The sequence below is a fragment of the Calidris pugnax genome, unplaced genomic scaffold (genome assembly GCF_001431845.1).
Source record: "Calidris pugnax isolate Ruff unplaced genomic scaffold, ASM143184v1 scaffold103, whole genome shotgun sequence".
In the NCBI taxonomy this organism is placed as follows: domain Eukaryota; kingdom Metazoa; phylum Chordata; class Aves; order Charadriiformes; family Scolopacidae; genus Calidris; species Calidris pugnax.
Window position 1 is genome coordinate 6,977,773 of NW_015090990.1, and position 22,944 is coordinate 7,000,716.

At 38.1% G+C, this 22,944-nt stretch overlaps 1 protein-coding gene across 3 annotated transcripts in view; it reads right to left on the minus strand.

The window, feature by feature from the left end:
* STK39 (serine/threonine kinase 39) overlaps positions 1 to 22,944 on the minus strand; it is a 103,623-nt gene that overhangs the window by 15,066 nt on the left and 65,613 nt on the right. For all 3 annotated transcript variants that reach the window (XM_014954432.1, XM_014954431.1, XM_014954433.1), the window contains exons 14-15: positions 8,820 to 8,872; positions 6,878 to 6,946 (exon numbers count right to left, since the gene is read on the minus strand). In XM_014954432.1, the coding sequence (XP_014809918.1) occupies positions 6,878 to 6,946; positions 8,820 to 8,872 (122 nt within the window). The remainder of the gene's footprint in view (positions 1 to 6,877; positions 6,947 to 8,819; positions 8,873 to 22,944) is intronic.

The following is a 22,944-nucleotide window of genomic DNA, read 5'->3' on the forward strand; positions in this document are numbered from 1 at the left end:
TATTCCCCATTTACACGGGGAAGTAGGAACTGAAAAACTGCATGTTGAAAAAAAAAAAAAAAAAAAACAAAATGCAAAAAACCTGTCTTTGAAGGCAACTGCCAATGCCACCTTTTTTTTTTCCCCCTAAAGTAAATAAAAATTATTATTTATTTGATCATGGCTATAAGTTTAGCAGATTTACTATGATATATAAGCACACATGTATGTGTACAGAATAATTCACACATTTGGAGAATTTCTAACATCATGTATTTATAGTTCTACCACAACCACCATTACAGCAGCAGTAATTATTCAGCTAACACAGTATTATTTTCTTTAACCTTGAACCTTTTAAGGTTCTACCACACTGAAGATTCAGCAAGGTGAGAACTCGCATGAAACCAGCCACTTTCACACAACATACTTTCTCAAGTGCACCTTTTACGTACAACACATATAGCTAAAATAACTTTGAAGGCACAATTAGATGCAAAGCTGATTACCTGCGGGTGTACCTCAAGCTTCCAGAACTCCCAGCAGTCTAGTCATTATGAGTCACCCTTCAATGCATTAGCTCTAAATGAGCCAGATGTGTTGAAATATTTAAGTCCTGGGTTAAACCCTGGGGATTTTAGAGATAGTCTCCTATCTGTAATGCATGAGCATATCTTGCTAAAGAGATACGGAGTTATGAGCACATGTTGAAAGCACAAGAGTTTCTACAAAACACTTTAAAATACTGTCAGGTTTTCATTAAATCTGTACATTTCCTTTCTGGATAATACATTGAAAATTGAATACAGAGTATTTAATCTATCGTTTGAAATTAGTTGTTATGGTCTCTAAAGGCATTTTCTCATTAGAAAGTTTATGGGTACATTGAGCTTTGGAGCATATAAAAATGTCATACACTGTTGAGGTTTGGGCCACACTGGCCACTGAAATGAACGACAGACACTCTCCCCAAGGAGGGAGGGAGGGAGAGAGGGAGAGAGGGAGAGAGGGAGAGAGGGAGAGAGGGAGAGAGGGAGAGAGGGAGAGAGGGAGAGAGGGAGAGAGGGAGAGAGGGAGAGAGGGAGAGAGGGAGAGAGGGAGAGAGGGACGCTTATGAGGTTTCCTTTAAACTAAATTACTTTAATGAAAATATTAATAAAACAATAAAAAGAAAATAATGAAATACATACAATATATACAAAACCATATCAAGCTCCCAGGATGACGATCACATCACCAGCAGGCACTGGTAAAGTGCCAGACTGGACTCAGCAATGGATGAGAACTGGATTCCAGAACGCACGGATTGGGATCAAAGGCAGAAAACCAGCCAGTCATCCTCAGATGCTGGCCATTGAAGAAAGAGGCTGACCCCTTTGATCCCTCAGCTTTTATACTAAGCATGGGGCAGATGGGATGGAATACCCCATGGGTCAGCTTTGGGTCACCCATCCTGTCCACTCCTCCCCACAGGTGCGACCCCTCTACGTTTTTGTGCTTCCAACCTTCCACCGTGGCACACAACAAAGTGAACTGACCTGGGCTGTTACAGCAATACATATAAGCAGGACCCTCTCTGCATACAATTACTAGGTATCAATTATAAACAAGGCCTTATCACCAGGACACACGCTGATCTAAAAATTCAGTTTTTTCACTCAGTTTGAACCACAAGAAAAAACAGAACTTCTACCAAATTCCCTCAAAGCTTACAAAAATCAGTGTATTTCAATACATTATGAACATTAAATGACAAACATGCTCCCTTCAAATGGTAGTGCTATCCAAGACACCTGCCCATAGCAACATTACTGCTCTTTGATGACAAATTAATGCAGTATGTTTTCTATTCTTGCAGCACCATCCGATTTTCCGATTACAGTAAGATGATAAGCTGGAATTAGTTGAAAAAAAGGCATCACTTGATTCAGTTTCAAAGATGATTAACAAAACAGCAAAGTAAACTTGGTATAAGCAAATGCACAGCATTTTGATAGGATATTTGAAGGATATTCACTGTCTATGGCTTTTTAATGAAATGGATTATCAGTGCCACTATGAGTTAAGATGCTGTTACAGACTGTATATTAACAAACTGGGATTCTGCTTTTTCATCTTTCTGTTTTAGTATGAAAGCACCTTCAGTGTCAGCAGACGTGATACTGTAAGACAATCAGCTGTTTCAATTTCAAATGCTTTAATACTGTGATTAACTGGGAACCATACATGTTCCTTACTGTTTAACATCCCCTGAAATAATGTAATTCTGGATTTGGTCCAATACATGGTCTCTGCACACATGTTCAAATAACTCATCCACAGTCATGATTTTTTTTACTAGTCTAGAAGCCAATGTACATCTTGTCTACTTACCACAGTAACTGCACCAAATAAAAAGGCTATTTCCCCTCTCTAAAAAAATTAAAAATTAAAAAATCCAATCCCACAACCCCAAATCCCTTAGTCAACTATTATGGCATCTACTGTATCCATGCTTCTAAGAAAATATTCAAGATGTTGATGAAAAAGCTTGTTACTTTCAAAATATGATCTATCGCGTTTTCAGTTCGTTCTTCTAAAGACATTAGGCCTTTCAGCAGGAAGCTTTTGTTTTGACTGACTAAAAGCTGTTTCCCTGGTTACTAAGTGGATACTTGGGTCTGGCTCCAGCACCAAAGAGATACCCATTTACCAGTAGTTAATGTCTGATGTATTTATAAGTGAAGATACATTTTCCATGATGCTCAAAGTATCCACAAATACTTTTTGACAAGAATACACAAAATAAAGGTACCTTAATAGAGTGAAGGGTGACTGCACATTTCACAGAATCACAGAATTATCGGAGTTGGAAGGGACCTTCTAAAGATCATCTAGTCCAACTCCCCTGCTAAAGCAGGATTGCCTAGAGCACATTACTCAGGACTGCATCCAGGTGGGTCTTGAAAATCTCCAGAGAAGGGAACTCCACGACCTCCCTGGGCAGCCTGTTCCAGTGCTCTGTCACCCTCACCGGAAAGTTCTTCCTTATATTTGAGTGGAACTTCCTATGTTCCAGCTTGTGCCCGTTGCCCCTCGTCCTGGGGCAGTCGTTCACTGGGAACCACTGAAAAGAGTCCTGCTCCATCCTCCCTCAAACCTCCCTTTAGATACTTACAAGCATTCATAAGGTCTCCCCTCAGCCTTCTCCAGGCTAAAGAGTCCCAGCTCTCTCAGCCTTTCCTCATAAGGGAGATGCTCCAATCGCTTAATCACCTTTGTAGCCCTACGCTGGACTCTCTCCAGTAGTTCCCTGTCTCTCTTGAACTGGGGAGCCCAGAACTGGACACAGTATTCCAGTTGTGGCCTCACCAGTGCAGAGTAGAGAGGGAGAATGACCTCCCTCAACCTACTGGTCACACTCTTCCCTATGCAGCCCAGGGTCCCATTGGCCCTCCTGGCAACAAGGGCACATTGCTGGCTCATGGATAGTTTACTATCCACCAGGACCCCCACATCCTTTTCTTGATGGCATAGATATCAAGGCTTTTGTTTAAGCAGTATTCAGGAAGGGAAAGTTTGTTTTTTAACATACTGCAACTTAATAACTGTAAATACACCTTTAGTTTCTAAAATTTAAGCAAGGCCTCTAGAAGATTAACTACAGCCTAAGGCTTAGCTGATATTATATGCTCATTGTATACACCAGTGAAGAAGGATTGCAACTATGTGATCTTCCACAGAACTGACTGTTGATATGATTTGAGTTTCTTTTATGGTATCAAAAATATAATAAAGGATTACTAGATGAATGTTTACTAGCTAATATATGTATATTGCATATACACACTGAGACAGATTTAATCTCAAAATTCCAGATCTTTCATATGATTTAACATAGCTATTTTAGTACTGCAGAAAAATACCTCATCAGCTAGACACCAATGCCTACATATAAGCTCCCAAGACTCATTCCCCTCCGCAAACGCAAACTCTAGTCTGCTTTTAAACGAAATTCTCTGCACTGATTCCCTTGATCTAGGGACTTCCTCTGAAACAATACTACTGTCAATACGAACAGAAACCAGTCAATCGTAGCCAGAACTGAACATGCAAGATGGGATTTTTGCTTCTCTGCAGAACAGGTAGCTGAACTTATTGCTTATCAGAATGGAAATCTTCCTGGGAAGCCTATGTTAAGTGAAGCAAATCCAGCAAGATTCAAACGGTGAAGCGTGCTGATGCTTAGCAGCAAATTCTATAAAACTTACACGTCAGCTGGTCCCCACTAACAGCTTCTGCTCACATATTTTCACAACAGCTTTTGCTGACTCCTATTCAAGCTGTCCTTTCAGACACTGTTACACCAACAAATTGTTGAGTTCAACATACGCACAGGTATTTTCACCTTTCTTTTTTTCTCCCAGCCTCTACACATTCCAACATCCATTAAAAGAAACTACAGGAACAACTTTTATGAGACTCAGAACTTCGTTTTCATTCATGTTATACAGGCTGAATTTCTGCATGCTTCAGCTGAACAGTGAAAGGTAATTTATCAGCTGCTTTCAATCTGGAAGCTAATGGAACCAGTTCTTATGGTCAGAAGGTGAAGCAAGCTCTTCTATACTATTCCCCTCTTCCTATATACAAACATTTTAAACCTTTCAATTTTGAGTGAATAAGGTAGCAAAATCATTTTACACAGAAAATTAGTTCTGTAAACAGATTTACATTTTCAGCACCATCTGCTCTCTTATATGACCTATTGCTTTAAACTAAGGGACTGAAATATTTCGTAGGACTGCACTGCTATAGTGAAATTCTGAAATCTGCAACAATCTGCTTGCCTGCAAGTTGTTTCATTCCAAGCCCATACAATATTTAACCAGTTTTCTAAAAGCAAATCACAAACATTTTCTAACTGAAGTCCAATTTTTTTTATTTTTTTTTTTTTAATTAAAAGTGAAATAGCATATAGCAGAACGGGTCTTTTACTAAAACATGAAATCTGAAGTCATTTTTTACAAAGATAATGTCCAAAAATATTTGAAAACTTGAACAACATCACAGGTGAAGCAGACAGAAAAGTAAAAATTATAGTACAAAATCATGCCAGAATTTGTGCCTGTGGAATGTGAGGTAAGTTACAACATCACAGAAAAATGAATGTATACTGATTATAAGTAACGAAATTAAATTTAAGTTGAATGCTTTAAATGATATACGAGAAATTCCATTTCCTTACATTTTTTTTTAATACCACAATAAAAAGATAAACAGGAAAGAACAGAAAGGACCATCATCATAGTGCTAAAAATCAAAGTCTGATACAATTCAAAACAGGAACTAAGCAAGGAAATAAACTTGTATTATTAACTACACAATGTCTCTAACCAGGCCTGCTAGTGAAAACCATACTTATTTAAATATTTGTGCTTTTTCAAGGATCAAAGTCCCATCACTAAAGTTATGAGGAATATCTATCTTCATTTGCCTTTCCCCCATCACTCCCCCAAAAGATGGTAACAAATCCATTCATGGTGCCCTTTCCGTAGAAGTATTGGCGCTTTACACTGGAAGAGAACTTTGCAGCAAAAGGAAAAGGGGAGAGTGAAGAAGGTAAAAGGGGTTTTACCGGGTACCAGCAGAATTTGCACTGCAGCACTGCCAGTCCTGATGCTGACTTCTGTGCAACACAGAGTGCCAGCTGACTGCCCAGGCAGTTGGGATAGCCAACAGATAACAATTCTTCTCCTAGCCCCACTCCCCCAATTATTTACTTATTATTTCTAAATGAAGAAAAGTATCTTTTGGCAATTAAATTCCAACAAAAACATCATCAGCAGTATAGCAATGACATTTTTCATACTGGGTGTTTAAAAGGCAACAATCCAAGGCCAAGCTACCCCTCTCCCCTTACAGTAGCAGTGTAGTAGAAGTGACTTTCAGAGAAGAGTGCCTGCTAGCCTGTACCATCTGCAAACCTCCCCTCAATACTTTCTTTAGAAATTAAAATAAAAGCATAGGTAGGGCTTTTGTTTCTTCTATCAGCTAGAATCAACCTGTATTCTCAACATACAAAAGTGCTTAGAAATATTTAGATAATCTTCCAGGCAAGTCATATGAATTTACAGATTTGTAAAACACTCTCCATATCATTGAGGAGTTTGGTAATGGTATCTGAACCAATTGATAAGAACTTCTTTGACTGCATCACAAAGATTGATTTGCTAGTATTCATCGATTCAGTTCTCACCCATTTATCATCTACTAGTTCTCCTGTGATTTTGGTAACTAAGTATTTCCTGGTCTCAAGCAACCAGAAGAGAAAGAACTGCAGGGAAATACACGTTTCCAAATTAATCATCTTTGCCAGGCACTGAAGTCCATTTAAAAAAAAAAATAAAAGTTACTGAAGCACAGAGTAGAAAAACAGAGAAATATCAGCAGCTAGAAGACATTTCTGATTATCTTTTTTTTACCATAGAAATAATATCTCTAGGTGGAATTCCCACAGATCCCAAACTCTCACTTGCTTCTACTTCCATGAACCCAAGCAGAATAGTTATTAACTTAAGAGCTGCCAAAGCACACTTTGCAAAATCCTACCGAATAATCATTTTATCATTAAACAAAAAAATTTAGTTAGCATAAAAATTATCAATTACTGAATTGTAAATAATCCTTTACAAGATCTACATTATATCACCTTCTCAAACCACTAAAGAGTTCTGACTTCCAAAAGCAATCCTTGGACTGGTATCAAAATTGGCTTGTTGATTGAACTATGCATACATGAAAGCAAAATTAGGACGAAAAGGATTTTGTGAAAACCAGCATTAGAGAAAGCATTTTTCACATCCATTTAACACAAACTTGTCACAAGAGCATAATTGCAAACAAAAATGTAATTTACCTATAACTACATCATGGCCATCAACCAGGCCTGCAGAGAACAGCTCCTGAGAAACGCCATCTGCTGTGTCTGTCCAAAAGGTGAAATGAACAAGTATGAGAGCCCAGAAAAACAACTAAAACTATCAGTCATCCAATGCAATTTAACAAAAATATATTTTAGCTCCAAAACACCCATGGAGGCAGGCTTGAATTCAAAATTATCTTTAATTAGGAGGAAAAAAGATAATTATCAACCTCTATACAGCAAATCACATGAGCTGAGCATTTCATTCATTGCAAACCCCCTACAGACCTTTCCTGGCCACTAGCATTTCTCTTCTATCTCTTAACTATGTACTCCTACAGAGTTTCCAAATTCAGTAGCTTCACAAACAAGAAAACGAACTATGTTTTGCTGTGGTTTTAACTGTTTTCTTTATCCCCTCCATTGTTCTGCATACCTAGATAGAGATGTGCTATATAGGCTTTCTTGTTTGTTACCGGAGGGCAAAGGACTTACATGAACAGTCATTATTTTGAGCTTTAGGCTTAAAATAGCTTTTAAGTATTGTGACCCATGAAATTCAGAGCTTTGGATCAACTTTGTATCAATTGCTGTACCTGAGTGGGTTAATTCCTAAGTTCCTGTGACTAGTACTTGCTCCTGGATAAAGACTTTAGAAAGCTTAGAGATGAGGAGGAGGAAAGAGCAGGAACAAGCCTAAATTCCAGCTAAGTCTCAACTGTAATACGGCCTCAACACCAAATAACTGCATGGAGTACATGCTTTTGAGTTACACATATGCATCGTTTCCTCAAGAAAAACACACAGGTGAAAAACTAATATAGCTGAGCTAGCTGCAATTTCTGGACAGCTCTGAAGATGAAAATCATAGGCACCTTCTGGCTGACTCAGTGACTGACTCCTAGGAACAGTCCTGGTCTAGTGTATTATGTTTTGCCCTTAATTTCTGACCAAGTAAGAATTCTTGAATGGGTTATGTAACTGCTTAGAGAGTATTTAAGTAATTCTTCTGACAACTGAATAAACCAGGGTGCTATGTGCCCAATTATATAAGAGATCTCTTTTGTTATTATCCATTGCCAAACCAGACAGTATATGCATGCATGGAACTATTGCACAGGAAAGATTATGATTTAGAGGAAAAAAGCCATCTCTTCCAATCTGGATTCATTTTTAGGTGGAAACTCTTTGAAGGCAATTCTAAATATAGTGAATACTGACTTCTGAGAAGTATGAAATGTGTTCATAGTTCAAAGGGTTGCTATGTAACAAAGATGATACCTTCTTACTCAAAGTATCGACCTCCTGTGCTTTTTATCCCATTAATACTTGGTTTTATTCCAAAAAAAGTAAATTTTATAAATTCTTACAACTCATAGCACTGGAAAGACAATACAGTCCTACAAGCATGCAGTAGACCGTAAAGTTTCTGGTGATGATATTAAATCTAGAGATGCAACTCAACTTTCAATTGAAGTCAGCATTTGAAAACTGGTGTGCACTTCATACCTGTTAATAGATCTTCTTTTATTACAAATGGGAAAGTAACTCAAATATTACCACCATCACCATACACACCTTTATGGCTACTATATTCTGTTTCCTACAATGTTTTCCAAATGTGAAAATGAAAATTCCAAATCTGCAAATATTGCTATGCAACTACTTATACGCCACATACATCATTTCAACAAGACATAAAATTGATAAAGTATACTGTGGATCAAGTCTTCTACTATATATGTACTATACATTATGCAAACTTGCCACTAGAGTTTACATACATCTGCCATTCTTGTTCAAGTTAAGTTCAATATAAAGCTCTACACAGTAGGAAACATTCCAGAGAGGTAGATTGTATTAATTATAAGCAGTAATCAATTTCTGAAATATCTTTTTGAGCAATAAAAGTATAATTCAATTGAAGGAGCCTTACCTCTACCTGGAGTAAACTCAAACCGTATGTCATTAAGCTCTTTCCTGGAGTTCCTGAAAAACATTGGTATATACATTAAAATGTAATGAAGACAGAACAGAAGAAGCATTCAGTTCCTATACCCAAAGAATACCTATGGCATTGACAACTGCATTTTTTGGGGGTGAATTTCCTCAGCTTGAAAAACATTGCTCTCCCAAAGAGCCCAGACTGGAGACTCCACTGCATTTTCATGCCAGTATTTTGGGGAAAACTAACAGAAAGATATGCTTGAGCTGAAAAGTGCCTTGGGTAACCTATAGAATTAAATGAAGTCCTCTGATAAATATTTTCCTTTGCATGTTCAAAAGACATTCTGCCATACTGACTCTACTTGTTCAATATCGCCTGAATGGTACATATTACCCATTCTCAGAATCTTCGTGGTTGGAGATTCTGAGATTCTCTCATGGGTGACAAAATCTGAGATTCTCCTCCAAGGCTAACAAAATATGCACTTGGAATTTAAGCTCCCTAACAGATGACACGTATACAGAGATGCTCATTGAAGAGACAAGCCATCTAGTAAATGTTAAATGCTGAAAAGCAGTGTTTGATGTCCAGTGTTTATAAATCTGTTATGAAATGAGCAACTCCTTTCACTGACCACCATTGTCTCCACAGTAAGGTTCTACCTACGCATAAAATAAGCAGCAGAGCATGAAAGCCAAAGGTTTTCTGCCTTCCTGTATGCCACAAAGTGCTTTAACCAGTTCAGTGTATAGCACAGTCATAAGGAACCTAGCACCTATGTTATATTCGCATATAGTCGCATACCGTGCTCCAAGCCTCCATTCCTTGCACGTTTCCAGCTTCAGTTTTAGTTAATAATTTCTACCATCAGTAAAACATTAGCCTCTTTGAAAAATAGATGTCCATCTCATTTTTGGAAATTGCAAGCTGACTGAGCACAGGGATGAACTTAATTGCTGTAGCACACTCTTTTTCCAATGAATAGCTCGATCCACTTGAAAAGCGAATAGCAACAGAATGTCTTTTGCAGTCCATTATTCTTCTCCTCAGCAAGGAAACTGTATGCAAGCTCATATTTCAGTGTACTAGGCCATGAAGTCTTGCTGTGGGAAAACTAAATCCAATAGGCAGGCATACTCAGCTGTGACTTACGGCTATTATCATTTGCTAAATACTTATAAAATATTACAAAGTCAAAACCCAGCCACATACTGGAACACATAAAACCAAAATGATTGGCAACACAGACAAAAGCAAGATAGCAAACCCTTAAAAATAAGCATGCTGCATGCAGAGCTTAAAATGAACAGTACTCATTTACTGAATGCACTGAATGCTTCAAAGCTGAAGAAGTTTCATGTTCCCAAAATTCTACTCTAAATAAAAAACAATAGGAGTTTCAGATCACTAATACAAAGCTGCAGATAATGTGGCTAGCCAGGTACAGCTTTACAAAGCTCATTTCCTTCTGTTGTAGAAATCTGCTGCCACTACATGGAATATTGTACTGTCTATTTTTATTCAACAGAGAATTAGTATGAATCTTAGTTCTTCCTCCCACCCTCCCTCAGAAAAACCTGGAGTTTTTTTTGGCTGTCCAAAAAAAAAAAGAATTTAAAAAAATCAACACATGACCCATCTCCAAGTTCCCTTTTGACAATCCACTTCCCTTTGCTGAAATTGATGGTATCAAATAAGCTTGTTAAAAGTGCCACTTTTCTCAAAAGGGAAGTTGCAAAGATATTTAGCATTCTTCTTAAGTAAGATATGTTTTGACTGAATGTGGAATGCAGCTCGGACTTAGATACTCATTTCCTGCACATATTCTTGAAGAAGCAAATCAAGGGAATACAAACTTTATCTCACACCTTTGCAGAGGTAAAACAGAAAGTTTTGCTTCTTATTAGCAGCTGTGCTGATTTGCCCCAGCCTGCATATCTTTTCCACATACAGCCCAATGCTAAAACCAGCTGAGAAGTAATTCTCAAGATTTTGCACTCTTAAGAGTTATCAATCTAGAAACTAATACATTAGGCTGTCAGATTCTATCTTTCCACACTCCTTCCATAAGTAGAACATCCACCATATAAAAAGCCCTAAGTAATTATGAACTCCCGTGAAAACTGACCAGCTTCCTAACAGACTGATGGAGCAATGTGAAAGACCAGCTGCTCCTGGTACAGACTCTTTCCTTGAGCAGGACGCAAATGGGGTGTGTTTTACTTTGTCTCCAAATTGCAGAATGTCCCAAATAGAAAGCTAATGAGTCAATCTGTTTATTTAGGTGAAGGTGAAAATTCAAGGAAGGTTGATATGTATTTCGCCATCCAACTCTGCTATCTGGAATTGTTACACTCTCAATTACTGTGAACTTAGGACGCTGTTGCTTTCTCTTTAATGGTACACTACTATTCAGAGAAGCAAAACAAAGGAAATTTGGCAAGACTAATTTGCTAGAAGCCTGTAAGTGCTTTTGCTTATGGTTCCATTACCTTCCAGACATTTATTGATTTCCATAAATTATTTATTCCATTATATATTCCCCCAAATAGAAGATGCACTAGACTTCTCCCCTAAAAGCGGCTCTTGCTCTTTCCCAGTCTTCAGACACTTCCCTGGTTCTAGTTAGTGTCACTGTTACTGCACATTAGTTTGCTAGTTCCCTTGATACACTTTGGTGACAACTGTTTGCACTTGTTGATTTATTTGTAGGCAGAGTTTCCAAGCAGCATTTCATTTGTTCCACTGGAGTTCTCTTTTTACTTACATCCATTACATTCCTATCACGCAGCACCACGCACAGACTTTATTTCTGCTAAATAGAAATAGGATTTGAAGAGAGGCACTTAGTATCTCTGTGATTAATAATTTTATCTTCTTCATCATTTCTTAATGGTCCCTAGTTTCTCTAATGCATTTGTGAAAAAGTTATTTCTATTTTAAAATGCAAGCTCAGACCTTTTTGCCATCTCTTATAATACCTCTTATTTCCTTCTTGCTCAGTGCCATTACAGACTAATAGACCTTGATTATCATGGATAAAAACAGCTCATCTCTTCTGAAAAGCAGTAGATTTTAAATACTTTTGTGCATTTTAGCACACTGAAGTTTATTCATTTCCTGCAGGTTGCTTCTCATTATGCTGTCACCTCAAACAGGAGGAATTCCACAGAACTGCTTTGAATAAGGGTGACACCAAAGCATGCCATGCTAAGACTTTTGGCAGCCATCTTTCTTGCAAAGTAATTCCAGAATTTAAAGCTTTACACTTGAAAACATATTTTGCAAATCTCATTATTGTGCTTTTATCAGGACCACTTGACGTGCACACTAAGATTGCTAGATCTGATTTTCTAGGGAGCAATGCTTCCTCCAAGAAGCAGAAAAAGCACATAGGCCAACTTCACCACTTAGACTCCCGCCTATAAACTTAGACCATCCTGTCATTAGGATATGAAACAAAGACGCTCTGTTTTGAAGGAAATTATTTGCAGAACAATACCGGTATTTACAAAAATCAGGATTAGAGAATAAACAAATTATGCAGCTGTTCAGATTGACATGGTTCTACTGAAAAAATCCTAAATCATGAAAGAGATTTCAGGCATTCACATTTAAAGAAAAAGCCTTTCAAATAATTACCTAACGATGGTGTAATTTCTGCTATATTCAATTAACTATGTTCCACACTTTTGATAAAAGATCTACATTGTTAAAATAGGAAAGCATGTTTGTGCAATGATGCAACTGTAAATTGGAGACATTAAATGTCATTATTTCTTTTGTTCTTAAATGCAGAATGTCTATCATGTAAGTGAGATTCAAGACAATTAGATGTCTTGGAATTAAACTTAGGGTCTAAATCATGCTAGGATAGTTTGACTATATATCAAGCAGCAGAATTTCATTCTTTTTTACTACTATTTTTCTTTTTTCCCCAAATTTATCCACCACTTCTTATGCAGAGTTATCTGAAACATCAGCTTCTATATTACCCCAAGCTTCAGCATCTTCCAAATAGTCCTCAGGGAGAGCCTGTATTCCTGAATGAGATGCATCTTACCATACCTAAGTAACAGTTTATTCTTCCTTCCCAAAATAAGAAAAAAAAAAAAAAATCTCATATAAGACAAGTCAGTAGAAGGGTGTGTGCATGTGTGTAAGAACACACAGGTTTTATCTCTGCATCACTTGCTGAATTTTCAGACTTTAGCTACTCAATCATCCAACGTGGTTTATAAAGACTGATACACAGAGCTCAGTGTCCAAGAATGCAGGTGATAACAGAATGGTAATCAACAAAACTGACTTGTGAAACAGTAAAGAGAACACGTGCATCACATGGAAACTTCATCACTTCTGGCTTTTGATTAGTTACAGCAGAAGCAAGATTCTCTGATTTTTTTCATTCTCTTATTTCAGATGAAGTCAGAAGCCATAAATTACAAGCACTCTCCCATCATCACCTGTCCCATCACTGCATCATGTAGACAGCGAGCACTGGCTAGACTATACTGCAGACACTATAGAGATCCATGCTTTCAATCATCGGTCACTTCCATTGGCATTTCACAAATACATCCCCTTCCATGGAATTTTATTTATTTTCTTAATCAAATGCTACTTTTTAATGCAACCGTTTAATCATCCTTTCCCATCCGTGCAATGGAAAAACCATCCAGAATCTTAGTTCCCATCATTCCCATTCTTGTCCACTTGCATACGTGATCTTAACCTACCTGAAACACTAACATTATCCATCTTGGATGCTAACAATTCTTTTCATTAGTGTAAGATTTTTCTTTATTATGCTTATCCAGTCCTAACAAGGCATAGAAATATTCCCTCCTATTTCTATGGACTGATGAGTAGAAGCAGCAAAAGACAGAGCTTTCCTGGAGCAATGAGTTCACTCTTATTAGCCCAGTTTCTCACTGCTAAATGTATTTTAACAGACTCCAACATACAGATGCTGCAGCTCTGGTCTAGGGCACATTCTACCTTCTCTTCACTTATTTTTCCATATTTCTGCATGATTAAAATAAATATATATTTTTATATATATAAAGAAGATATTGACAGATAGCAATAGATCTATGTATCTTTTATCTACATAGATAGAAGGACGATGTATGCCTATATATATGTATCTTCCTTCTTTCATTCTCTTTTTACTGAGCTCCAGTTGAACATGGAGGACGTTGCTACTCAAGAAGTGAAAACATTTCAAAAAAACCAAACCAAACAAAACCAACAAAAACCAAAATCAAAAAACCTCCAAAACAAACAAAACAAACCAAAACACTCCCCCCTCTCCCCTCCAACAAAACAAAACCAAACCAACCCCAAAGCTATGCTTTATGGTATAGTCAACAAAATACAAGCTCTGACCAGGCAAGGGTCCTTGGTTTGCCCATGTGGGGAGGCAGTTAAGAGACCAGAGCATCTGCACCATTTGTAAAGAACAGATCACCCAGTAAAAGAGGCACCTGCACTTTCAGGGTCTGACTAGCACTGAGGAGGTCCATGGTCCAATTAACCAAATCATAAGCAAGACAGAATTCTCAGAAGAGAGAGATATTTATTCCTTCCATCCACTTTTCAGATCATGACTGGTTATAACTCAGCACCAGAACTGATCTACATGTTAAAAAAAGTGCATCAAGTATGCACTCTCTAAAATGGAAAATTTTGTCAATGGCTACTTTTGTCAAACCCTAACAAGTCTGGCTGGTGGAAGAGAGTATAGCAGAATAGGTATTATTCTCTGGAACTGCAAATAAATTAGTTTTCAACTAAAACTTTAAAACTTTATTATGTATGCCACCATAACACATGGTCCCACATAGCCCCCTTCACGAACCAGCCTTTCCTCTCCCCATACTCCTACAAGCTCTATTCCCACCAGACCAGAATTTCCCCCACCATCGGGGACTAGTAACACTGGACAAGTCTAAAAGTCAGTGTGCTTTAACACAAAACATGAACTGGAAATAAACATCACACTTATCACACTTGTGCAAACTTTAGGTCTCACAGATACTCCTCCCCTCCAAAATTTGAACTGCATTGAAACTACCACAGAAAAAAAACTAAGCTAGAATGGAAAAAACAAGACAGCATAGCTTAAGGAACAAGGGCGAGTAGTATGGTGTTTGCACTGCATCACTGCAGTTGCTGGTGTAATTAAAACCACAGAAGCATTTAAATGACTCACTCATTTAGACTGCAGAGAAAGCAGAGGTTCACATCAAAATGGAGTGGACTAATCAGAGTGATAGGTAGGTTGTACATCCTAGAGCTGTACTCATCCAACTTTCATTCTACATCTCTGGGGCAACATCTTTGTGTGCACACTGCAAGAAATATAATTAAGGGAAAACCACAGAACACTAGGGTTGTTGTGTTGGGGTTTTTTTCAAGAAATTTTGCTTGCGTTTTTTTTCCTTGTTATTCAAATGCTGGAAGGACAAATGTTATTTGGCCATACCAAACATTATTCAAATTCAAAGGGTCATTTTCCTTCTCACAATAAGTTGTCACCCATTTCTCACTTTCACATGCTTAAGGCTTAACACACAAGTTAAACATGGTTCCATTTGTAATCTGGCTTTTATAGCATTAGCATTAGTTTACTCCACAAGCATCATATTTTTCAGTCAATGCTCTCTATTACACATGGAAAAAACTGGTCACAATAGCATTGAAAGAGATGGAGACAGCACCACTCCATGAAAACAACTGTGAGTTTACTTCCTCAGTGGCCAATAATCAGTAAATTATTGTCCACTGAGAAAGTAAACTTACAGTTGTTGCCCACTGCAATGATTTACAGAATACTGCCTCCCCTTTTTTTTTTCCTCTTCTGAAGTCATGTTACCTTGCACGCAGCAGAACCCAAGCAGTAATAAGATGACTGCTTATTAAAGTAATTTTGTGAATCAGAACTTTAAAGCTCCTGTTGGATCACTTAAACACAACAGAAGAGCACAATTACTGTAAAGAATCATTAGCCTCCTGAGGATTCACCACATGTTTATGAAAATCCTTTTCTCTCTAACACTTCCATCCTCAGTTGTCATTTACCAATCAATATCCAGCCTCCTCCATTACACATTTTCATACTATCAAGAGCAGATCATGTCTGCTCAGCATTGTTGAGAGGGATGGTTCTTCTCAACTTATTTTTAACTTCAGGTCAATTCTAGATTAAAAGGAAGGGCATTTTGGTTAACTTTTGGTAGGCGCAAAACAGATGTTTGAAACCTGCCCTGCTTCCAGATTGCCACCAAGTAGAATGGGACTAAAATCCCCCTATATTAATACCATGTAGTCCTGAAATATACAGTTCTTTGAAGTCCATAAAATCTTTACCATTTACTTCAGTGGTTCTGAAAAAACTCCATGAGTTTACAACTTATCAGCCTCTATATACCTTACTGGAAGAAGGAAATGTGTTTAATATATGATGGTTCAAGATCAAGTTACAGGACTCAAAAGTTAAACATACAAAACACTGTCACTACCATTTAATTTTTACGCATTCTTAGGTAAAAAGCAGATCCCTGAAATGATGCAGGGATCACTTGTTAATCACTATAGTTCAAGAGGTAGCAGTAATACTAATGGCAAAACACAGCCAAATGATGTTTTCAAGGCTGAAAAACAGCCAGTGTCACAATGAAACACTGTCATTTGCCTTTTAAGCTGTTGGAATGAGGCAGCAGTTACCTGTTAAAGATCTGCTATCTGTACGCCACCTACCATACAAAAAAGGCAAGTGTACCTTACAAAAAGCAGCCAAGTGAATGGTTACAGCCACAATTAGATCAGCTGTCTACAGCTCCAGGGTACCCTGCAGGTCCTCCAGTAGCAAGGGACTTTAAAACATTTCTACCCATAGCTGACCAGACCCAAGTTGCTTAAGACTTAACAGACAAAAAACGCTTCCAATCTAGTAAAAATGGATGGGATATAACAGTAAAACTAAAAATGCACAAGTTGCATGACAGAAGAAACACAAGAAAACTAGCTGATAATGCAAGTACCACCAGGCAAGTCCGCAAAACTGTGTTTATCATTTTAGAAGTGACATATGACATTAAACCATCCTCTCCATCCACTGGTTTACAGCCCCACGTCATCTTTCCTTGAGATAAAGGTGTTAGAACTAGAGACATTTTAGATATATCTATACCTAAACATGCTTTTAAACAGGGTCTTCTCTCTTTCACCAGCTACTGATGCCAGAAGCCAAATCGAAAGTATGTTACCAGCCCTTCAATTGTTTTCCTTGTTACATTAATTCCCAGCTAGTTCAAACAGGGAACTCTGGCACAAACAATATTTTTTTTAACCTCAGTTCTCAGTGACCTATTTCTCTGCATAGGCAGTGAAAAGCAGTATTCACTTGCATCATCTTGCATCACGGGTCACACTTCCTACCTGTTCTCATACATTGGAACATGGAAATAACTTAGATAAAGAGCTAACAGTTTTGTTGCTGCAGAGAAGGCCAGATTAATCATCAGTTTTCCCTAAAATTATTCCTGAATCAGCACAAAAGTTTTTTAAAAAGGAGTGGTAAAGATTTAACGTGAAACAGTATTTTTAACAAGTACTTGAAATACAATGAAGGGTAGTATGCAGCTATACTGAGAATTTATGTGGTAAGTGTGGTAAAATCTCAATACTTGGTCAAAACCAGAAGTGATCTAAAACTGACTTGTTCCTGGAAAGAACTGGAGATAAGGAGAGATGACATCGATAGCATTAAGGAACAATCACACTGAAGTAATTAGTGTGAGCGTTTCAATAACAGAGAGGACAACTGCCATGCACACAGGCTGATAACTTAGTTAAACGTTACAGCACACTGTGGTTATAGTTGTCTTTCTCGGATTTGCCAATAGCTTAAACTACCCCCTCCAAGCATATCTCTGAAAGATCTCTGTATTTATTGATACCAAAAATTACTGATCAGCGCAGAGTTTAAGGAAGTAAAATCTGTAATAGCTGCATGACTGAAGCGATGCACCATGTGCTTGACTGATGAGAGATACCAGAGCAACTAACAGATTAAACACACAAAGGCTTACTTTGTATGCTTCTGCATGCCTGGTGCACAAGAAGGGAGGTTATAACCTGTTAGCCCAGTGACAAATTCTCCAAGTACGGCACTGTAAAATGGCCAAAATGCTTGAAGCAAAATTTCAGTTCTTAAAATCAGAAATTGTGAAAGGCAGATCGTTGCCAGGAGGCTCTGGGTACTTCAGAATAGAGCTCTAGAAAAGGGATACTATAAAATCACGACAAAAGACTTGCAACAAGTTTTACAGAGATACATATTTTTTAATAGAGATGTGTAAGTCCCCATGTGCACAAAACAGGCTCAGAGGGAAGGCTCAGAGATTTTTTTTGCTTTATCCAAAGCAAAGAATGTTTTAAATAAGCTAAATTTAAAACTCTCTGGATGTGTGCACCATTTCTATACCACTGGCTCTGAGTTTTTCACTCCTGATGATCTATCAGTACATTACCATCACAACCAAAGGAGACTTGCAGGTAAACCAGAAAGAAGACATCTGATTCACCAGAAAGTCATGACAATCTGCATATCATCCCTCTAAAACTCATAGATCCTGACAAGCTTATTAAGAAGAGTGAGAAGCATGGCAAAAAGTCTAAGCTTTGCTTTAAAAATCTTCGAAGGTTTAATCTACTTTTCCTGCCAGAGGCCAAAGTTTCTCAAAAGTAGTTTTACCAAAAATAGGCTTCACCATCAAAGCCTGCACATGTTAAGTTCTTGTCCCACCTGTGTGCCAGTGCACCTCTTGTGGCCATTTACTGGCCCCACTCCAGCAGCAGTGACAATTGCTTTGTGGGGCAAAACAGGATCAATGAAGTGAGTTCAGTAAAAATTTTGCCTTCCCCTCAAAAATATCAGAAGTCACAAACCAACCAACCAGCACCTGACTGCTTTATAGTGATCCAACAGTCCCAGAAACATCCATACCAGTGCAAAGTGGAAAAATAGAGCACCACAACACTAAGTGGGAACAAGCAGCCAGAACAGACAAAATTATTTAAAATGGTTTCACCCCCACCAAATGTATTGCACCACCACATTCAAACAGATGAAACAGTGTGACCTCTCAAGGTAAATGCTATTACTTTAAAACCATTGGAAAAATATCTAATTGGAACTAAATTTTGAATTCTCAAATGTGAGCCATATTACAGTTGACCATTAATATACATGCCATTAATAATACAAATAAAATTACTTTTAACACCGAGGTCAACTCAAGCTTTAAATTATTTCCTTTAATATAAAGGAGGTTGGGGGTGGGTGCTTGGGTTTCTTTGTAATTTTTTTGTCCCCCCTCTTTTCTTTCCTCTCTTTTTTAAATGCTACAATAAAAAGTCATAATGGAATAAAATTACTCTAGTGATTTTAAAATTTCAGTATCAGCAACATCTCCAAATGCAATTGCCTGCTTAATTTACAGTCACAGCTATGCAGGTTAAATGCCTAATTCCTTGCCATCTAAATATTTAGACATTCAAATATTCTTGATAACCTAAATTTAATGAGCAGAAACAATATAATGATTCCTTGGCTCAATAATTATCAACATTAGATACAAAAGTTGTTTTGATAAACAAATATATCAGTTCTCTATTAAATAAGTGATGGTGTGGTAATTGCATCCAGGATTATTTAGGTAATAATTAAACTAAATTTTTAAATGTTCAATTTATTTTCAATAAAAATACAAGGCATAAAAACATCCTTAAGTAGTGAGTAAGAAATGCATAATTTACCATTTTAAAAGAGCAAGCTTTGAAGGAAATAATAGAGGTACAAAAGGAAAACAGGATTAGAATCAATAGCTTAATCAAGGGTTCCTCCTTACTGATTTCAGTCATGATTTAATCATGATTAAACAGGTTATTTAAATCAAGTCTCCATGCTGTGAAAATAAAATTCAGTTCAGTAACTATGTCCCCATACCTCCTCAATTCCCAGGGCAAAGCCTTAGAAGTGATGGCAAAACAAAATATAGCACAGTGCTCAATACTGTAATCACACATACATTTATTTCAAGAATTCTGCAAATGATTTTGTTTATGATGTTCGTTACTGGATCAATTCCCAGCTTATAGAGAAGTCCTGTTACCTTCCAGTTGTAAATCTACCATTTGGCTGGAAGTCTGGAGAGGAGAGAGAGGAGAGAGAGGAAAGAGAGAGGGAAGAGAGAGGGAAGAGAGAGGGAAGAGAGAGGGAAGAGAGAGGGAAGAGAGAGGGAAGAGAGAGGGAAGAGAGAGGGAAGAGAGAGGGAAGAGAGAGGGAAGAGAGAGGGAAGAGAGAGGGAAGAGAGAGGGAAGAGAGAGGGAAGAGAGAGGGAAGAGAGAGGGAAGAGAGAGGGAAGAGAGAGGGAAGAGAGAGGGAAGAGAGAGGGAAGAGAGAGGGAAGAGAGAGGGAAGAGAGAGGGAAGAGAGAGGGAAGAGAGAGGGAAGAGAGAGGGATCTGGGTTATGATACTGAGCCAATTATCGAGCTCATTCTGCCTCTAGCCTGTTCTGATTTTTGGGTTTGCCTGTTTAAGGGGTTTGTTTCTCCTAAAAAACTAAGCCTCAAACTTAAATATTAACAACACTAGAGTAGGTCTACTGGGTACCTCCAGCCAAGTACATTTTTTCTGTAACTTTACATGTAATGAATTTTGTAAGAAAGAAGTCAAAAAAACAGCCCTACACAGAAGCAGGAAAATTAGCCCTTGAGCTCCAGCTCAGACTAGTGGGTGATACCTCCCCGTCTGTGTTCTGGCACACAGAGGAAATCACATTGCGCTTAAGTTCTAACAACTCTCCTGCTGTAGCACGGCACAGACAACCGCCGGCTGCTGCCAGCTACTCCTCGGACTTGTCATTCTGAATTGTATGTGTCTGTCCAGCTCCCCAGAAGACAGATTCCTCAGAAAGGATCAAACGACACAGTTTCCAGCTGTATTAGCTGAAGAAATGTTTTTTGTAGGAAATACAGACACACACAAACTTTTAGGTGTAAATAACACAGAGTGCCATTACATACAATTCTGCCATAGCATTTTCTCTACATGCTATTTTCAATACGATATGCAGTTATGTAGCAGAAGCATCCCATTTGCCAGTGCATCAAGTAAAAATTTTCCACTTGCCCCTTTTGTTCTTCCACAGCCTTAATTCATCTAGTGCGCAGGAACTGTATTAAATTAGGTCCTGGGACATTCCAAATTACTGTCAGTAAATTATCTTCCTGTCATAGGAGCTAATTTAACCATCTTAGATTGCTTCAGATAATTTGCAATTCTTAACTATTAACCATTAACAAGTCTCCTAATTTAACACGAAATGTCTCTGTTATTAATCTAAATAGTCAAACCCTCTGACAGTGACCTTCTCAAATCTGTAACTGTAACAACTTGGTGGCTAGACTGGAAATTTCAAATCAAGGGTGTTAATTCCTCCCCACCTCCTTTCCCTGGTGGTATGAACAGTCCTGTTGGAGGACTCAATCACAGACAATCGCCTTAAACTTCTGTTTGCAGAGTTCCTGCAAGGGTCCTCTGCCAAGACACATGGTTTGCACTGCCTCACAGGAGAAAATGTGGAATAGAGATTTCATTCCTCCCCACTCTCAAATTCCTCTTCCACTGTGAGACTGAGGACACAGAAGCATCAGTATATTTCAACACGATTGCTCAGTCAGACTGGGTAACAGTTACATGCCATGGCAACAGAGAGCCACCATTTTCAATTCATTGCAAAATTCACGCACAGACTCTTAATTAAACTTGAGCTTTAAAATACTAATGGTCTGTACTAAGTATTTAATACTAGAGCCTTTCAAAAGCCTTGCATGAATTTACCTAAAACACCCTGCTGCTAATTTCACTTCTGGGACAACATACTCCAAGACACAACAGTGGAAAAGATAGGAAATAAACTGGAAATTGCCATCTCCAACTGAAGAAGCAACTCTGACAGCAGGCAATATTTTTACAAGTTAGACTCACTGAGAAAATTACTAAAACAAAAATATATTAAATGCAAGTTAAGGACAGAAAAATCAGATACTCAAGTTGGAAACAGTCCAGGCTAACCGAGTTAAATACCAGCACTTGCATAAAGAGTGCCATGGGATTCTTTAAAGATTATTTCAGAATGTGAGTTGTGCTTCTCATCCACAACAAGGAATTTGCACTAAACAGCCTGATGTTAATTTGGCATTCCCTGCTCAATTACTGAATGAGTTCAACCCTGCTCTGCTTGGGAAAAATAACAGAACCTGACCATCCAGTAAAAGAATTACTGAAACACATTGATTCTTCTGCCAGAATTCCTCCTTTGGGAAGGTAATTTTTAATTTTTATGGGTACTATGAGCCTTTTTCGGAACACAATGCTAGGAAAAAAACGCAAACTATCATCTAAAATTTGATGTTTTTTGGTGTAGCATAGCCTCATTATAAAAGAGGAAAAAACCCGAGCCAGAGGAGCACATACTTCCCCACACACCCAGCCTTCTCTCCTGTTAAAGGTTGCCCATCTTCCTAGGCTTTTCCCTGTCCCAAATCTCCAGACACTACTACTCTTCGAACCTTTTGTCCCACACTCCCAAGTCTCATATTAAGTTATTTCTACCCAACAGGTTTTAAATGCCAAATGTATCCTAAACTGCATCAAAAGCAGTGCGGCGAGCAGATTGAGGGAGGTGGTTCTGCCCCTCTACTCCATTCTCCTGAGACCCCACCTGGAGTACTGCATCCAGCTCTGGAGCCCGCAGCACAGGAAAGGCATAAACCTCTTGGAGCAGAGGGCCACAAAAATGATCAGAGGGCTGGAGGACCTCTCCTATGAAGACAAGCTGAGAGAGTTGGGGCTGTTCAGCCTGGAGAAGAGAAGGCTCCAGGGAGACCTTATAACAGTCTTCCAGTACTTAAAAGGGGTTAGAAGACAGACGGTGACAAACTTTTTAGCAGCCCCTGTTGTGACAGGACAAGGAGTAATGGTTTTAAACTAAGAGGGTATATTTAGACTAGATATAAGGAATACATTTTTTTACAGTGA